The sequence below is a fragment of the Mizuhopecten yessoensis genome, unplaced genomic scaffold (assembly GCF_002113885.1).
Source record: "Mizuhopecten yessoensis strain PY_sf001 unplaced genomic scaffold, ASM211388v2 scaffold9385, whole genome shotgun sequence".
Lineage (NCBI taxonomy): Eukaryota > Metazoa > Mollusca > Bivalvia > Pectinida > Pectinidae > Mizuhopecten > Mizuhopecten yessoensis.
In genome coordinates, this window is record NW_018408021.1 from 1,110,664 (window position 1) to 1,130,147 (window position 19,484).

At 36.7% G+C, this 19,484-nt stretch overlaps 2 protein-coding genes across 4 annotated transcripts in view; one reads left to right on the plus strand and one right to left on the minus strand.

Annotated features, from left to right (window-relative positions):
• The window catches only part of LOC110457961 (carbohydrate sulfotransferase 11-like), a 78,500-nt gene that overhangs the window by 25,720 nt on the left and 33,296 nt on the right, over positions 1-19,484 (plus strand). The window contains exon 1 of one of the 3 annotated variants that reach the window (XM_021509478.1): positions 3,927-4,168. The exons of the other annotated variants lie outside the window; for them this stretch is intronic. The gene's annotated coding sequence lies outside the window, so the exon portion shown is untranslated. Of the gene's footprint in view, positions 1-3,926; positions 4,169-19,484 lie in introns of those variants that run through there. 3 annotated transcript variants of the gene reach the window in all.
• On the minus strand, positions 15,251-18,017 carry LOC110457959 (zinc finger BED domain-containing protein 1-like). Its single transcript, XM_021509476.1, has 3 exons — positions 16,409-18,017; positions 15,882-16,111; positions 15,251-15,696 (listed from the first exon to the last, which is right to left on the minus strand). The coding sequence occupies exons 1-3, from the start codon at positions 17,746-17,748 to the stop codon at positions 15,317-15,319; spliced, it is 1,950 nt and encodes a 649-aa protein (XP_021365151.1). The 5' UTR covers positions 17,749-18,017; the 3' UTR covers positions 15,251-15,316.

The following is a 19,484-nucleotide window of genomic DNA, read 5'->3' on the forward strand; positions in this document are numbered from 1 at the left end:
GCCAATCTCCTCCTACATTTTACGACCGATTTCTTTGAAACTTGGAAATCGTTATAGTCATGATATATAGTTATGTTTCTTTGAACAAAAAATTAATTCGACTTTTTTTGCAGAAGTTATTGCCCTTTGTTTATTTCTAGTACTTGAATCTTGTCCGGAGATCTACAGTTTTCTATCGATTTCTTCGAAACTTGGTAGGCTTCATAATCATGATATCAAGTTGTGTTAATATAATGAGTTGGAGACTAATCTTTTGATTACTTGTTTTCCTCAAACTGTTAGAAAATTAAAGAAAATCGAACATTGACTTTGTAGTGAAAGGTGAGATTTATAGCATGTTATATATAGCTAGCCACTCTTAAGGTGATGCAAATCTTATTTTAATGCAAGTTAATATATAACACTATATGGCATATGACGGGCGTATATTGTTCCGCCCTCCCTACTCTTGTTAGTTCACCTGGTCCGAAGGTAAATTTTTGTCCATTTCTTTTTCTTTGCCTTGACAGCAGCATTATACCAGACAAATTTTGCAAAAGGAAATGCCTTTGAACCTTATTTAAGGTCAAAGGGGTCAAATTTGTTAAAACACTCAAACAGTTTCTTCAATGTCATGTTGAATAGCTATTTAAACAGAGTTATTGCCCTCTACACTTCATTCCATCTGTGACACCCCTTCAGGTGTCGCCCCACTAGTACATTCTGTTGTATTCTTCGGTGTATAGAAGGTGTATACACCTCCCATACATCACGTATACCTGCTATATTGGAGGTGTATACCTGATGTATTGGAGGTGTAAACCTGATGTATGGGAGGTGTATACAAGGTCTACACATGATATATGGGAGGTGACAACCTGATGTATAGGAGGTGTATACCTGATGTATAGGGGTGAATACCTGATGTAAAGGGGGTGAATACCTGATGTATAAGGGGTGAATACCTGATGTATAGGGGTGAATACCTGATGTATAAGGGGTGTATACCTGATGTATGGGGGTGTATACCTGATGTATAGAAGGTGTATACATGATATATGGGAGGTGTGAACCTGATGCATACAAGGTCTACACATGATATATGGGCTGTGACAACCTGATGTATAGGAGGTGTATACCTGATGTATAGGGGGTGTATACCTGATGTATAAGAGGTGTATACCTGATGTATGGGGGTGTATACCTGATGTATAGAAGGTGTATACATGATATATGGGAGGTGTGAACCTGATGCATATGAGGTGTATACCATATGTATTGGGGTGTATACCTCATGTATGGGAGGTGAATACCTGATGTATAGGGGATGTATACCTCATGTATAGAAGGTGTATACCTGTTGTATAGGGGTATACCTGATGTATAGAAGGTGTACACATTACATAGGGGAGGTGTTTACCTATTGTATAGGAGGTGTATACCTCATGTATATAAGGTGTATACGTGATATATGGGAGGTGTATACCTGATGTATGGGAGGTGTATACCTGATGTATAGGAGGTGTATACCGGTTGTATAGGGGTATACCTGATGTATAGAAGGTGTACACATTACATAGGGGAGGTGTTTACCTATTGTATAGGAGGTGTATACCTCATGTATAGAAGGTGTATACCTGATGTAAAGAAGGTGTTTACCTGATGTATAGATTTGTATACCTGATGTATAGAAGGTGTATACATTACATATGGGAGGGGTATACCTGTTGTATAGGGGGTGTACACCTGATGTATAGAAGGTGTACACATTACAAATGGGAGGTGTATACCTGTTGTATAGGAGGTGTTTACCTGATGTATAGAAGGTGTATACATGATGTATGGGAGATTAATACTTGATGTATAGGATGTGTATACCTGATGTATAGAAGGTGTATATACCTGATGTATAGGAGGTGTATACCTGATGTATTGGAGGGGTATAGCTGATGTATAGAATATACATTCTGTTGTATTCTTCGGTGTATAGAAGGTGTATACACCTCCCATACATCGCGTATACCTGATATATTGGAGGTGTTTACCTGATGTATAGGGGTATACTTGATGTATATAGAGAATAATACATGCCTTTCTCCATATCACACCCAGTATCAACCCGAGACTGCAATATCAGCCCAAGGGCATGTATTATTCTGTTTATTATATACTTACTAATAAAAACTTTTATCTTATGATGTATTTTTATTTTTGAAATATTGAAAAACGATTTTTTTCCAAAAGGGGTGTGATATGGGGGTTTGCGGGATGATACGGGTTTTGGGGTGTGATACGGCGGGGGCTGATACGGGTTTTGGGGTGTGACACGGCGAGGGCTGATATGGGTTAGAGCAATTGTGTCGTATCGCATATACAAAAAACCCGTATTTATTAGTAAGAATGTAATAAAGGGGTATACTTGATGTATAGAAGGTGTATACCTGTTGTATAGGGGTGTATACCTTATGTATATAAGGTGTATAACTGATATATGGGAGGTGTATACCCGATGTATGGGAGGTGTATACCTGATGTATGGGAGGTGTATGAAGGTCTACACATGATATATGGTAGGTGACAACCTGATGTATAGGAGGTGTATACCTGATGTATTGGGGTGAATACCTGATGTATAGGGGATGAATACCTGATGTATTAGAGGTTCATACCTGATGTATAGGAGGTGTATACATGATAGTTGGGAGGTGTATACCTGATGTATAGAAGGTTTATACCAGATGTATAGGGGTAGTATATCTGATGTATACAAGGTCTACACATGATATATGGGAGGTGACAACCTGATGAATAGAAGGTCTACACATGATATATGGGAGGTGACAACCTGATGTATAGGGGGTGACAACCTGATGTATAGGGAGTTAATACCTTATTTATGGGAGGTGTATACCTGATGTATGGGAGGTGTTTACCTGATGTATGGGAGGTGTATACCTGATGTATGGGGGTGTATACCTGATGTATGGGAGGTGTATACCTGACATATGGGAGGTGTATACAAAGTCTACACATGATATATGGAAGGTGTATACCTGATATATGGGAGGTGACAACCTGATGTATAGGGGTGTATACCTGATGTATAGGGGGTGTATACCTGATGTATGGGGGTGTATACCTGATGTATGGGAGGTGAATACCTGATGTATTGGGGTGTATACCTGATGTATGGGGGTGTATACCTGATGTATGAGAGGTGACAACCTGATGTATAGGAGGTGTATACCTGATGTATAGGGGGTGAATACATGATGTATAGGGGGTGTATACCTGATGTATGGGGGTGTATACCTGATGTATGAGAGGTGTATACATGATATATGGGAGGTGTGTACCTGATGTATAAGGGGTGTATACCTGATGTATTGGGGTGTATACCTCATGTATTGGAGGTGAATACCTGATGTATGAGAGGTGTATACCTGATGTATATAAGGTGGGGCAAAGAAGTAATTCCAATAGTGTGGACAAGTTTAGGTTGTCAAATTTTCGGAGCGATCCGCTCCTTTTTCAAGACACCGTGAAACAGAACAGTTACATGTACATATACAAAATATTACAAGAAGATAGAACTGATATACAATAATTGAAAATATAGCTATTATATAAAACCAATAGTCCCCTCGACTAAAGACAGCCGAAGGCGGCAATTAAGCTGAGAGCATCGCGGACAAGGAACGCTGATATAGAGGACCTATTCTTGCGCAAGATAATGCCGAAATACAAAATATGTGGTCTTTTTACAATAATCTATTCTTAGACACGGGATTCCGATTTGCTACCCGTATAAAAAATACCTGAGGACGCCTCGTCATAACAATACCTGTAAGGGCGGATTCATGTAGGCGCGAAACCCGTCATCCATCCATCCATCCATCCATAGCAACTCGCCTTGTCTCTTTCTCCGGTTCAGTGGTTATGTAAAGGCGTACACCATATGAATTGGCTTCGCATTGCTGAATGACAGAATATATTTTAGTCGACACATTCTACGTAGCCGTGTCTGTTAAAATAGCAAAGATTTAATGATCTGGGAGGATAAATTCACACTGCTATTGACAATTTTTGTGTACAAAAAGGAACTATGTTTGTAAAAATACAGGATATTCTTAACAACTGACTCATTGTGAACGGAAATCCAAGGGAACTCTAACGAACAAGATACGAGGTACGTTTGTGTAGTCACTATACTTTACCACTAGACATCCCAAGTATTAGACATTTTTCATTTTTAGACAGACCTTACACGGAGCCAGAGACGGACACTGAGAGTAGTAAATTCAGGGAACATCTCAAAATCCTTTTTCATTTCATCTGTATTAAGGATTGATGTTCCCCTGCTTGCGACAAAACAATAGATAATAAATGTTTGGTGTTCCTTACCTACAGTTACATCCCCTGATTGTCATAACAATTGATAAACTTCTCCTGGCCGATCTTACCCTACTGGGATTTTTTTTTGATAACAGTTTATACTGGAAAAAAACAAGGACTCTGTGCATGCTACAGTTGATTGCATTATTATAGAAATCCGAAAATTCACTCCCCTGAAATTATCCCTAGAACAGTCTTCTAAGGATTTTGCCCCCCCCCCCCCCTCGTAATTTTTCAGGAAAATACGCATGACATACTTTAAAACAGAACACCACTCCTTATATGGCTAACTGGTGTAGCTTAACTTTTGTTAAAATGGATGGCAGAACGATAGTGGTCGCTTCCACAGGGACATGAGAATTTGTGGCATCTATATTTGGACTTAAACTAAGGTATTTAGAGTAATTTTACACCTTTTGGGGGATTTGTGGCATTTTTACCGAAAATGAATCTAACACCGCCCCCTCCAACGTGTAAAATTACCAAATATAACTCTTACAAATGATCAGGTCCCTGTGGTTACTTCGTCGCCATCATGTTACTGTTCATCCTCGATATACAGGGGTTACGCTCACTTTCGCTCTCTACACACCTGGAATATGTCATAGCAAAATTAAAGGCTCAGTGTGCGCCACCTTGTTGATGAGACAAGAAGACTAGTTCGATCCTTTGATAAACATCGAAAGAATCTCGCGGTCACGCAACGGTAAAAACTGACAGGCTTTGAAGTCAGGCGTCGCTCCTTTGTAATCTTCACAGGACAGGTATCAGCCTAGCGATTGGTCAGTTTGTTTTACCTCAGATCAGTCAAACAGCTGTCTTCGTGCCCTTCGATTTTGCTATGACATATTTCATCAGGGGTGTAGAGAGCGAAAGTGAGCGTAACCCCTGGATATCGAGGATGGTTACTGTTGCGAAGGAACATACGGAAATGTGTGGAACAATTAACGCTATTATTAATAGGCACCGTACGCGTGTTAGCGTTACGCATCGTGTCATCAGAAGTTTGTGGATGGTAAATTTAATCTGCAAATGTATAAATGTGACCCCTGTCACTCTGGTAAAATACCACCTTCTTCCTACTGACTTTTTTTTNGACTGGAAAAAAGGAAAATGTTTGACTTTGTACAAGGGCAATGGAAAACCCAAAGACGATCCAAACAGTTATAGGGGTATAACTCTTATACCCGTCTTTTTAAAAATATTCGAGTCAATTTTGTCTCTCAGAATGGATTCTTTACTAGATTCAGAAACGTTTCCAAACAGATAGCAGTCGGCTTATATGAAACATTTATGCAGTCTATGCACTTCCTTTAATTTTCAGGAATGTGTGAGATACAACCTAGAAAATGACTCTGATTCTTTTGTTGCATTTTTAGATAGCAAGAAAGCTTTTGATACTGTTTGGCACGAAGGGTTACTTCTCAAACTGTACAAAATAGGATTTAAGGGCAAAATTTTGACTATATTAAAAAATATGTATACCGGTTTTGTAAGTCATGTCGCCTTTAAGGGTCACCAGTCATCACCTGTCCTCATGAAGAAAGGGATCTTACAAGGGGGGTCATTATCTGCAAAAATGTACCTGGTTTTTATTAACGATTTACTAAATGATGTCGAATCGCCAGGTAAAGGAGCTTTTGTTATTGATACCAGGGTTAATATCCCCACACAAGCAGATGACATATGTTTGATCAATCAGATATGTTACAATTTGCGAAAACTATAGTCGTAAATGGAGATTTTCATTCTCTGTTGATAAAAGGAAAATAGTTGTTTTTTACAAAAGGCAGAGGACAAGTCTTGGTAAAAAGATGTGAATTTATATGGGAAAGCATTACCAGTTGTTGAAAACATTACGCACGTCGGTGTTGTTTTGAATTTTAAATAATGTACATCGGACAGAACTGAGGTTGCATGCAAGAAACTAAAAAGTGGAACCATGGCTCTTATTCGATCTGGTGCTCATCCTAGGACTCTTAATCCTTTAACAGTTGCAAAGCTGATTAAGGTTAAAGTTTTTCCGTCTGCCCTGTACGGGTGTGAACTATGGCAATGTATAGAAGGTGTATACCTGTTATATAGGGGGTGTATACATGTTGTATAGGGGTATACCTGATGTATAGAAGGTGTACACATTCCATAGGTATACACCTCCCCTATGTAATGGGTACACCTTCTATACATCAGGTAAACACCTTCTATACGTCAGGTAAACACCTTCTATACATCAGGTAAACACCTTCTATACGTCAGGTAAACACCTTCTATACATCAGGTAAACACCTTCTATCCATCTGGTATACACCTTCTATACATCAGGTGTACACCCCCTATACAACAGGTATACATATGTAATGTGTACACCTTCTATACATTAGGTATACCCCTATACAACAGGTATACACCTTCTATACATTAGGTATACACTTCGTACACAATAGGTATACACCTCCCCTATGTAATGTGTACACCTTCTATACATCAGGTATAGGGGTATACCTGATGTATAGAAGGTGTTTACCTGATGTATAGAAGGTGTACACATTACATATGGGATGGGTATACCTGTTGTATAGGGGGTGTACACCTGATGTATAGAAGGTGTATACCAGATGTATAGAAGGTGTTTACCTGATGTATAGAAGGTGTACACATTACATAGGGGAGGTGTATACCTATTGTATACGAAGTGTATACCTAATGTATAGAAGGTGTATACCTGATGTAAAGAAGGTGTATACTTGATGTAAAGAAGGTGTTTACCTGATGTATAGATGTTGTATACCTGATGTATAGAAGGTGTACACATTACATATGGGAGGGGTATACCTGTTGTATAGGGGGTGTACACCTGATGTATAGAAGGTGTATACCTGATGTATAGAAGGTGTATACCTGATGTATAGAAGGTGTAAACATTACAAATGGGAGGTGTATACCTGTTGTAACAATATCAATAGGTATTTCCATCCGAAATGGAAATCCCTAATAAAAGCATGGTACGGAAGCGTATAGTTGCCATTAGATATTAACTCATTAATGTACATTCCAACAAAAATCATTCCGAGATATAAACATGTTTTCTGCTATGTCAGGTACATTGTAATAGATCTTTAGATAAATACTTGATGTAAATATGTCAACTTATGCTAATACAGTAAATTTAGAAGATACTATAGAACACGATATGCTGGATATTGTGATACAGTGTATATGGTGGCGTATAAGGGTCTAGACTTGTTCCTTAGTCTATGTACGTTATTTATATATTTGTTGACTTATAGGTACACCTGCTTATTTGTTTTATATCCGTCAGTTGATATTTCATTAAACATGTCAACTCAAATAAATCGACTTCTTTACGACGTTTACTTAAATTAATGAAATACCAACAAGTAGACATTAAGGAAATAAACAAATCTACCTATAAGTCAACAAATATATATAACTTACATAGACATAATAACAACTAGTCAAGACCCGCGTATACGCCACCATATGTTTCAATACATTTAGTTGGCTTAACAATGTTCCAGACTAATTTTATCTTTATGCTACACTATTCCATCATGCTACTGGCCTACTGCAGAATAAGATGTTTAAATGTTTTATTTGATATATTTGGTCCCTTAGACCTTTATAGCACTGCAAAGTATCATCACGCTGGGCCTCCTGGTTATTCAGAAGAAGTTGTTTAAAGTTTTTTGTATAATATTACCCCAGTGACATTCAAAGTAGGTCAGTGTCAGTTATTTGAGGAAACTTTATACAACTCTTCCCACGTATATGTACCTTGGACCTACTACTGACCAAGGTTCATGACCCTAGATCCTCCAGTTATTAAGAAGAAATCGTTCAAAGAAAACGTTAAAGCACAGGGTTTGGGGCAAATAGAGGAAATTGAGGTAAACGATTAAAATCAATTTCACTCCAGTCGAGTAGCAAGAAGGAACCAAATGAGGGACAAGTGTTGTTGAAAGACAAAAACAATATTTTGAAATAGTTGTAGTGTTATATATATTGGAAGAGAATATTTCCCTGCAATAAATGCTAATTAAGGACTTTTGAGAGGGTGGTATTGTGGTCGGATGGCGCAGTTAACATCGCACTCGCCTTTTATAAAGGCGGCCGGGGTTCGATTCCCTGATCGGACATATAAATGTATGGGTTCACCTGCCTGACCACGTGGGTATTTAAGACAACATTACGCACACGAAACAACACTAAGGCCGTTTTCGTGTAAACGGTCAAACCGGTCGGACCGCTGTTGTTCGTATATTAAATAAAGTCGGACCTAGTAATCTGATGCTGCTTCCAGGCGAGCCTTAACAAAGCCTTACAAGGCATGCATAAACATTTGCAGGTCCGCCAGGATTTAAACCCGAAATTGTTACATTTATAAACGGTCAAACCGATGGTACCCTGTAATGTTGACAACGAGGGGACCATGACACTACACCGCTAAGCAATGCTGTGCCATATTGATACGATATTGGTACCCCGTATGATTGCATATATTCTGTAAATACAACATTTGTATAGCTGCATCTTAGACACATGTTCTTTCGCCACTTTATACGTCCACTAAATGAGCTATATTTGGATAGTGGTTATATTTAAAAAAAAATCCGATGTTTTGTATTTTGTTTTAATTTTTAATTCGATTATTACGTGCATGTTACGCGATTTCAATTGTAAACGACCTCTTAACTCGTTATACTATGTCAATGAAGCAAACTGTATTGTTTACATAGTATTTATATTTGTCGATACATTCGAAATGAATCTTGGAAATGAAAATGGTTGAGTTTGCGGTGCAATCGTCCCGAAAAAGACGCGATAAAAACAAAGCCGCAAACAAAAATATCTGTATACAGTTTTCTGTAGGTTATAGCCTAATGTTGTATGAATCCCTCGTACAGCTGACCTTATCGTCGTACCTAGGATTATATGTGTATTTCTAGGCAACCCCTAATACATACCAGGGGGTATACCAGGACACATCTGCTCAAAGTCGCCTTCTCGTAATCAATAATATATAACCTCCTCTACGTTAAAGCACGTCAATTTTCCCTGACTATACCTCCTCTCCATACCTTGATTCAAATTCATACTCCTTATCCTATAGGGGGTAATTGTGTACCCTAAACAATACAAATTATCTTTTGTTTTATTCCAATTCATAAAAAATCTCTCATCTGCATCCTAATATTAGCATGTGTCATTTTCATGAAAGCACATCAAGTGTGTAGGGCTTTAGAAATATGTTTCTCCTTTGTAATGGTAATAAGTACAATAACTTAACGATAACTGTTCCCTGCGACGTAACACGACATATCTTAAGCTGATAAATGGCACTTAAGAATGACTTTGGTCAGTATAGGTCAGTTTCGACTTCAAAAAAATAAAACTCATTTTTTTTCTTTCCAATTTCTTAAATGAACATCAGATTGTTTAATTTGGCTTTCTTTCCCGATGAAGATTTTTTTCATCGAGCATGCGTAGATGCCACACTATAGCAACATACTTACATTGCTATGTACATAAAGTCAATATACAGTGTTTTGGACAGTTAGCCAAAAAAATGAAAGCCCCTGCATGTGGCAACCAAACTGTCTTTCTACGAATGAATAATTCTATGACAATGTTAAAAAGTGACAAATATTTATCTGGTTGTTGCATGTAGAGACTTTCAAAAATAGAACATTGTTTATTTAATTTGCTTGAAAATGGCCGATTTACGATGTAAAACTACGCTGTCTGTATTATAAGCGCCAGCGGGAATGTTTCGTATGTGTCTGGTCTAGTCCCGTATTTTAAGTCAGGCTTGACTGTCGGTAAACAGGCCTTCTTTTGTTAATGCTACTTAAATCATGATACGATCAAAACATTATGTTATTTTTTTTTTACCTCCTGTAATGGGTTTTAAAGAATTACTGAATGTAGGGTGTATTTTACGGAAGCATATATATGTGAAAATTGAGACGAGTGTGAAATGAACACGACACAAACCAGCTACGCAAACGGGTTATTTTCTTGAATGTGAGGCGTGTCTCACGTATTTGATATTTGAATGATTATAATGGTTTACATAAAAGCGGTTTCTGTCAGTTTGACGACCAATGGGTCTGCCATGAGTACCTAAGGCTTGAACATGTACTGGCGTCTGTTACTTAAGTAGCTTTTTCATCTAACAGTTTACCTTTTATCACGTATTTTCTTATTTAATTAATAGACCTTTATGCCAGACTCGTAAGTATGCTATGACAGAGCTCGATGAGTTGGTGAGTTGTAGAGTGATTTGGTAAGAAGCCAGACTGTAAAGTATATAGAAGTCTGTTGCTGAATAGATAGTTATAGATGAGCTTATGAATTATTCGTTCGAAAAGTTTGCCAATGCAGCTAAGTAAAGAAATGGGTCTGTAGTTATTTGCCAATTCAGATTCCCCCTTTTTTGAAAATAGGTGTCACATGGACTAGTTTCCATGAATCAGGAAATACAGAAGTACGAAAGAAATCGTTGAATAGAAGTGTTAGGGGTGCAGATATTTCATTGGATATTATTTTTAACATTTTATGACTTGTGCCGTCAGGACAAACGGCTTTATTAGTGTCTAACATACTAATTATATCTAAAATCTCTTGTTCTGTTAGTACAATTTCAGTAAGGGATGTGTCTATTTGGTTGTCAAAATAGGGTATATCGTCGTTATGGTCATTAAGGTCAGAAACAGATTTAAAGAAGTTATTTAGAATATAGGATTTTACATAGTCGTCTGTGGTGAAGCGGTTATTAGTAGGGTTTAATAAGGGAGGTATATCAGTAGAAATGTTTCCTTTTATTGGCAAATATGTAAAATGTAGCTTGAAGATATCGTAATAGGAATAAGTGTTATTGTGGAATCTGTACGTTATGTTTAAACGGGTTTGTTTAGAGTAAAATAGTCCGATATATGTAGGGACATGGGGACTGCTAACTGGTTTTCTTGCATGAATGCTTTTTGGAACTTTTCAACTTTGCGAGCTTTATTAAACAATGCCAATTCCCGCAAGACAATTGAGCTAAGCTTGAAATATTGCGCGTGCGCAGCCAATCCATAGTCGCCGGTCTCGTACATGTATACATCAAGACTACTGCGATTGTTGATTAGTATCTGAACGCTGAATGAGCTCAAGAAATGTTGAGGTTTGAATCTTGATGGTGTCTTTCATTTATTCGCAATTTTTGTTTCCCAACCTTTTGGACATGCAGCATTGCGCAATCTCGGTTCAATCACCATGCGCTTGATCGTTGGTAAAATCTTTTCTGACTAATGTGTCCATATACATGTTCCATACTACTTATCCATCCGATATACAATCTAATTAGATAGATTATACAGTAGTTTTAAGAAATACTGCTGGCTTTAAAACTAGTTTGGATTTTTATTTGAAGTCATTGAAACAATTTCGAGGTGTTTTTGTACGCTTCAGTCGGTTTTAGAAAGATGATTCATCCACTATGAATACCCAGGGATCATTAATTTATCATGAGCGACAGATAATACGGATATAATAAATTACATTCTCTTCACGGCTGACATTCAAAATTGAATAGGAGATGGCCCATAACGTAGAGAAATTCATGTCTGATATGGAAAACTACATTTCTACTTTGTAAGCTCACTCTCCATTTAATTAGTTTTTAGGACATAGTGCGCTGAATATTCTTCCAAGAAAATGAAATGAATGGTAGTTTAAAAAAATTGTATTTTAATTAAGAAAATCTGTCAGATATTCCATGTAGGCCTTTTTGTTGTTACTAATTTACTATTATTTTAACATTCTTGTCAATATATTGCCTTATCCATTTAAGGCAAAATTTTCTCAAGACAAAATGAAAGAAATATGATCTACTGTACATAGAAAATATGTATTAACAAGGCGAATTGTTGCAAGGCAATCCATAGACCCCCATGGCCACCGGTAAGAATTTCTATACACAAACAGTACACTTATGTCAGGAAGCATATATATATAGGTCACAGTGAGGTCGTAGTGACCTACTTCACTACACCATCCTAATATGTCCTTGTTTGGCCAAATCTAGTTACTCCAGGTGAAATAGCATAGAAGATATGCCTCGTACAAATATTTTCAAAAGTAAAGGTCAAAGGTCAAGTCATAAGTCACGGTGACCTAAATCTTGCACTCTGCACTCCTCCATCCCAAAATGGTCTTGGACATAAAATCTGGTTACTCCAGGTGAAATAGTAGAGAAGATATGCCCCGGATTAACTTTTTTCAAAAGTTAAGGTCAAAGGTCAAAGCATAGGACACAGTTAGGTCAAAGTGACCTTTTTCTTGCACTCTTCACTCCTCATTCCAAAGATGTCCTTGTTACACTAAAAATCTGGTTACTGCAGGTGAAATAGAAAAGATATGCCCAAGTCCAACTTTTCAAAGGTTAAGGTCAAATATCAAATCATATATGACACAGTGAGGTCAAAGTGACCTTCTTGCACTCTTCACTCTGCCATCCAAAGATGTCCTTGCTCACCAAATCTTGTTTCTCCAGGTGAAAAACTTCTCAGACGGACGGACGGACGGACGGACGGACGGACGAAGTGCAAACTTATAATCCTTCGAGAACCCTTCGAGGATTAAAAAATTAATAAAACAATGTACTTTTTTTCAGTTCATGAACATCTACATGTTTGTCTAAATTGCCAAGCCCAATGCCCCAGGCTAGTAAAAAATGTCAATGTTTACTTTGAAACATAAGTTAGGCATGTATTTTTTTTTTTCGAAACAACCTTCAAACTATAGATCACTTATTACTATGTCGTATATCTCGGCCATGTATGACCCCTTGAAAGGGCTACCATGTTTGTATTCCTGGGTGGTAACAGACCTGGGGAACACGTTGGTAGTTGTCTATGGATTGCCAGTTAGCGTTTTTCATTATAGGGCACTAATTTCAACCATTTCAATGTTATAAGGTCACCATGCTGGAGTGACAAGACCCTAGGAGCAATCACAGTTTGTACCAGTGTGTTAATCTTTTCATAACCTGCAAAGAGCATGGTAATTTCTAAGTACACACAATTAATAATGACAATGACAATTTTTTTATTCTCGCAAACTGGTTACTTACATATATATAGTAATTTACATATAAATCATGGTGTTAATGGACGATGTTAATTCCCTCAATTATGTGCTTAAGGAATGTTATAAGTGAAATTAATTCTTCATTATTTACATTATTAAATAATGTGTTGAACTTGAAAGTACTAGGATTTTCAAAATAATATCTCGACATAAATTTTCTTCTGTTTTGCAGTATCTGGTGATCAGTTCATTTAAACAAATAATGACATTCGTCTCCAATTCCATTCAGGTCGCAAAGAATACATTTTCTATCTTCTCTTGGTATGTAATTCCATCTACCACATTCAATCAGAAAATTAGCATTACAAATTCTAAATTTACAATAAACATTTGCTAGTCTTGGAGGGAGACCTAGCAGGTATTTTTCTAATAATAAGTCATTTTAAAAATTTCTGTAATTGGTCCCATTAGATGAATTGAAAACATCGCTTCTCCAATTATTAATGAATTTATCTTTGAGTGTATGGAAAACTAAATATGTGTATTAAAAAACAGTCATCAAGGATATTTTTAATAAATTAGTCCGTTGAGTATTATAGTTTATAACTATCTTATACATTTTATTACTTAATTTATTAGGCATTGGTTCTAACAATTTGGCCCAAAATCCAATCATTCAAACTTTGATATTTATACTCAGAGGAAATCTTCCTAGTTCTCCATAAATCATGAAATTGGGGGTCAATGTTTTCGCCTGAAGAATATGTTTACAGAATTTCAAATGTAAACGTTCTAAAAGTGTGTAATCACAAAACCCCCAGACTTGACAACCATACAACATGACAGGCTTGATAGCTTTATCGAGAAAAAGTGCAGCTAAATACCCAGAGGATTGAGTGTAGGGGCAAAAAGGGGGTTAACTCATTCATAGTGAACTAATAATGTACAGACCCTGGACCGTTTTTCTTGTCCGTTTAAACGCAAACGCAACGCAAACGGATCGCAAACGCAACGGTAACGCAACGGAAACGCAACGGAAACTCAACGCAAACGCAACGGAAACGCAACGGAAATTCAACGCAAACGCACACATGTGTATGAAGACGTACATTTATTGTATACGTTTAATGCTCTTATATTTTTTTCCATTACGATAACAATAAATTATTGCGATTTAAATTTCATTTTCTTTATCATTTTCTATCAAAATAATTTGTTAAAGTTACTGGTTCAAAAGTTATATTGCAAATGAAATGTATTAATTTAAAATCTGTTCACTGCTCTGAGACCAGTTAAGAAAATAGTGAACTGCATTAATGATCCCAAGCTACAGATGCCATGACACTTTGAGGTGCGTATCTAATGCAATCTATCTATATAAACTTCAAAATTATCTTCAATGCTATCATTCTACAATTTGTTCTGATACTGTTAATTTCCAATCATGGCTAATGCTCAGTTAGATTATAAGTTTATTAGAAATAGAATAGGTAGTAACAACTTAGCATATAACGGTCACTTATACAGAATTAGGTCATCTCGTGGAGAAAGGTAACCATAAAATAGTGTCTGCAAAATAAATTAAAACACTCAAATATGTAGGGGTGTAACGATACAGCAAAACCCATATTGCGATATATTGCGATATTGGAGAGTCATATTGCGATACGTATTGCGATACACAGAAATAGCAGAAACTGTCAAAACGAAAAGGTAAGTACCTGAAATAAGTGTAATATTGTGTTGACCTAGTACTCATTTACAACAACAAACAATCCTGTTTAATTTATATGCATTTATTGCTTGAAAGTTAGTAAGTTACTGGAAGTTTACATTGATCAGTGGTTTACATATTCTTTTTCAAGAATATCAACTTGTCCACAACATCAGGACTCAGCTGTGACCTTTGGGCAGTAACAATATCCCCTGCAGTTGAAAAGATTCTTTCAGATGGGACTGATGTAGCTGGGATGCATAATCTACACTTTGCAATTAATGATAGAAGGGGGAATTGTAATTCATGCATTTTCCACCAATTCAATGGGTCCTGATCCATGGGAAGAAGTTCCATTTCTTTGTAACATGCAACTTCATCTGAAGCTTTCTCCAACTGGGATTTAAATACACCTTCCTCATGTTTGACAAATATGACATCACTCAAAATGGAGGAGAGTCCAGGAGGGCCAGAAGTATCCATTTCAGCTGCAGCAGTTGACTCATCTTGACCTGAAATTAAAATTAAGTCAAAATTGAGAAATGTCACATTTTATGTTTTTTACAAGATAAAATGATTTGTTTGTGTTATTTAACTTATTTTATTTTTAATTTTTGATAAATATATTTTGTAACAAAATTATAGCTTCATGTATTGATTGGTGAATTTATCCATTTTGTATTTTAAAATTATTTACTCTGTGTGTCTTCTTGTAGTTGTGGTAAATTTGGTAATACTGGGCCTGGCTGAACCGATCCAACTTGTTCAAGTCCTGGTTCTGTTTTGACTTTGATGGGAGTAGCACTTCCTGCAATCAGTGACAACCTGTTGTAAACCATGAACTGCTCATCTGCAGGCCTGAAAGACACTTTAATTCTTGGGTCTACAGCTGAGCATTCCTCAAGAAAATCAGTAATGGGAGTATACCTGAAACACAACAGTGGAAGTTGGAATTGAAAAATGAAAACCTTTATTGAAAATTGACAATTGTTTATAATTTTAGATTGAAAGAGTGAAATGAAATAAAAATTTAAAAAAAAATGAAATCTGACATGTACTATTTTAAATAGCAATTCATTTTATTTACTGTTCAATACCATAAATTTAAGATTAATAAACTATCAATGCAATGTTTGTGTTTGTAAAATTGTTTTTAATTGAAATTTTCATGGCTTATATTACAAATATAATAGTCAATAGAAATATTAAAAAAAATTAATTTACCTTTCTGATAAATCAGAAGACATGGCATTCTTCATCTGTTTAATTATGTTGGAGTCTGATTCTCTCTCAACAAGTACTTGGGTCAACAATTTCTTTTGTAATGGCAAAATAATAGACACAGTAGGGAGTTTTTCAGAACACAGGACTTGTGTAATTTCTCTCAAAGGGCGTAAACATTCCATGATTTCCTCTGCTAATCTCAGGTCATCACAGCTCAGTGTAGAAACCTCATGTTGATTTCTTTTAATATCTTTACACATCAAAGCAGCAAATATTGCTGGTTGCAGGAGCAGGTATCTTTCCAGCATGTCTACAGCAGAATTCCATCTAGTACTGACGTCTTGTACCAGTTTCATTTCTTTCAGGCAAAGTAGTTTAGTTTTAGACTTCAATACAGCAGCTGCTGTAGTGCTTCGGTGGAAAAATGAAACGACTCTCCTCACACGTCCAAGAATCCTAGAAACAGAGTTTATTTTCAGGGCTTTTTGTGCTGCGAGGTTCAAAGTGTGAGCATAGCAACCAATGTGTGGTTTACAGTCAGCCTCCCTAGCTGCCACCAACATGTTTGCGGCATTGTCCGTTACCAGTGGCACATAGGGTTTTTTAGGAATATTCCATTCATTGATAGCGGTTGTTAGAACATTAGCGATATTAATACCTGTGTGGCTTTCCGGTAGAGCACGGGTTTGTAAAACAAAGTTTTGTAATTTCCAATCCTTGGTGATAAAACTTGATGTGACTGTTACATAAGATTCTGTCGCTCTACTGGTCCATCCATCTGTTGTCAAAGCAACAGTTTCAGATTTTGACATACTTTTCAAAACATTTGACCTTACTTCTTCATAAAAGTCAGGAATAATAACTGTTGAGAAATGAATACGCGAGGGTACATCATAACGAGGATCAAGCACTTTCATCAATTCCAAAAATCCTTCGTTAGATACGATGGAAAAGGGACGCAAGTCTTTAACAATGAACTTTCCAATGGCAGCAGTAATTTGCTTGTACTTCTCAGACGTTCTACTATACTTAGATTGCGAGAGTTCAAATAAAGTTTTCTGCTTACCACCACTAGTACAAGCAGTACCAATCGACGACTCGAATGATTTTTTTGCACTTTTTCCAATGACTGTCATTTTGTGATGGCGGTCCAAATGCACGCCCAGATTGGTTGTTCCGCCACTGTACTTCACCTCTGTTCTACATTTTTTACACACGGCGACGCCCGGTTCAACGCTTGTTTTTTCCTTGTATTGCTTCAAGCCAAAGTGTTGCCATATATCGGACTTAGCCTTCTTATTAGGAATGATGCTGAAGCTTTCGTCCTTTTCCTCCGCCATCTTTCCCGCGACTACTTTCGTTTTCGCTCGCACATGCGTGTTTACTGTAAACACACTACCGCTTCCGGGACAAAAAACAAAAACGTCGAGAAAGCGCCTACGACTACTTAGCTGGTTTTATTGTAATTTGATCGTAATGTGAATGAAAAATTTCAAAATAATTCATGGAGAATAAATATCGAAAATACCGGTATATGGAAAATCGTATTGCAATACATATCGTTTCTCAGCTGTATCACAATATACCGGTATACCGGTATATCGTTACACCCCTACAAATATGTATCTAATGATGATTGGTTGGCTCAGTGTATTTCTAATGAAAAACATTTCGTATTTCTATACACCCAACGTGTACAAGATACTTTTATCCAAGAAGTGAGAAGCATGTTTGAAAACTCCTCCAAATATAGGTTGTATAAATATATCGTACATCATTACGACATGCAGTTCTACCTCACCAAGTCACTAACTTATAAGTGTAAAAATATCCTCACTAAGTATAGGTTACAATCTCATACACTAAGTATAGAAACAGGTAGGTATAATAGAGATCAACGGCGGTGACGTCGAGGATGAAACCCATTTTATTTTGTTGTGTCCAGTTTACTCGGAGCTTAGAACCAAATATATTAAACCCTATTATTTCCATCGTCCGTCCGTCTATAAATTAATACAATTATTTGCCTGCAAAAATGTAAAACAATTGAGAAACCTTAGTAAGTATCTAATTCAGGCTACTTCTAAAAGAAAGTCTATACTTAATATCTGAGCAGTCGTATATGTTCCAGCTTTGTGCCACTGACAATGATGATATATTTTCTTTTGTACGTTTTCAACATAACAACTTTGTAATGTACTTACTAAGTTTCATGATTTAATATCTTTTAAAATATAGTATGTCTTTCACTGTTCTATTTGTATTTTATGTACATAATATACTGATATTAAGTATGGAGTTATCAAATAAAAATATTGCACTTGATATTAATGTCTTAGTTAAAATATAGTACATATATGATACAAACTTTTTACCTGTAATAATCACAGGTAGACCTACAGGTAAAATATATCAAAGTGCATATATGATACAAACTATAATTACCCTCCCTTTGAAGTTTCTACCTATTGTTCTCAACATGTTTGCGTTCAGGGAACACACCAGACCAATAATGGTCTTAGATTTAGATGTACTTGCTCGCGGAAGCGTGTCGGTCTCTGACCCTAACTCTGACCTGTAGTTTGCACAGCGGGAGATGCATATGTACTTATAGGCAACATTTTCCCTATCAGCACCTCTCGCTCATTCGGCGTAAAACCCCACAAGGTTAGCGCGGGTAAAGGCGGGAGGCCAACAGTGCTACATGGACCTATTAGTTAGGTAGGAATAACGGGATAAACGAATAATGAACTAAAAAACAATATCTGTTTATCTTACACAGAGAATAGTGTAATAACAACAATATCCAATTACTTAAAATATTTTTATTTTTTTTAAAAAAACCCTGATAATACGCTCGGTGGTTATAGGAAAGCTGCAACGTATGTGTTCTGGCCACGTGCGGGTTGTTCCGTTTGTTTGTAAAAGAAGGGACGAGTCAGCCACCCCACAGCAATCCTATGGCTAATCGAATTTAACAACATTATATATATATGTATACATGTACACGTACACATAAATACACATATATGTACCGCCGGGGAGCGATGTACAAGCTTAAGCGGTTCGCCGTTTT

Bases quoted from the DNA above. Each gene is read 5' to 3' on its own strand.
- LOC110457959 (XM_021509476.1), bottom strand. From the start codon at position 17,748: ATGGCGGAGGAAAAGGACGAAAGCTTCAGCATCATTCCTAATAAGAAG. The intron at 16,112-16,408 runs GTAAATTAATTT...GTTGTGTTTCAG, and splicing joins TCTTCTGATTTATCAGAAAG to GTATACTCCCATTACTGATT. The intron at 15,697-15,881 runs GTAAATAATTTT...TTTTAATTTCAG, and splicing joins ACTACAAGAAGACACACAGA to GTCAAGATGAGTCAACTGCT.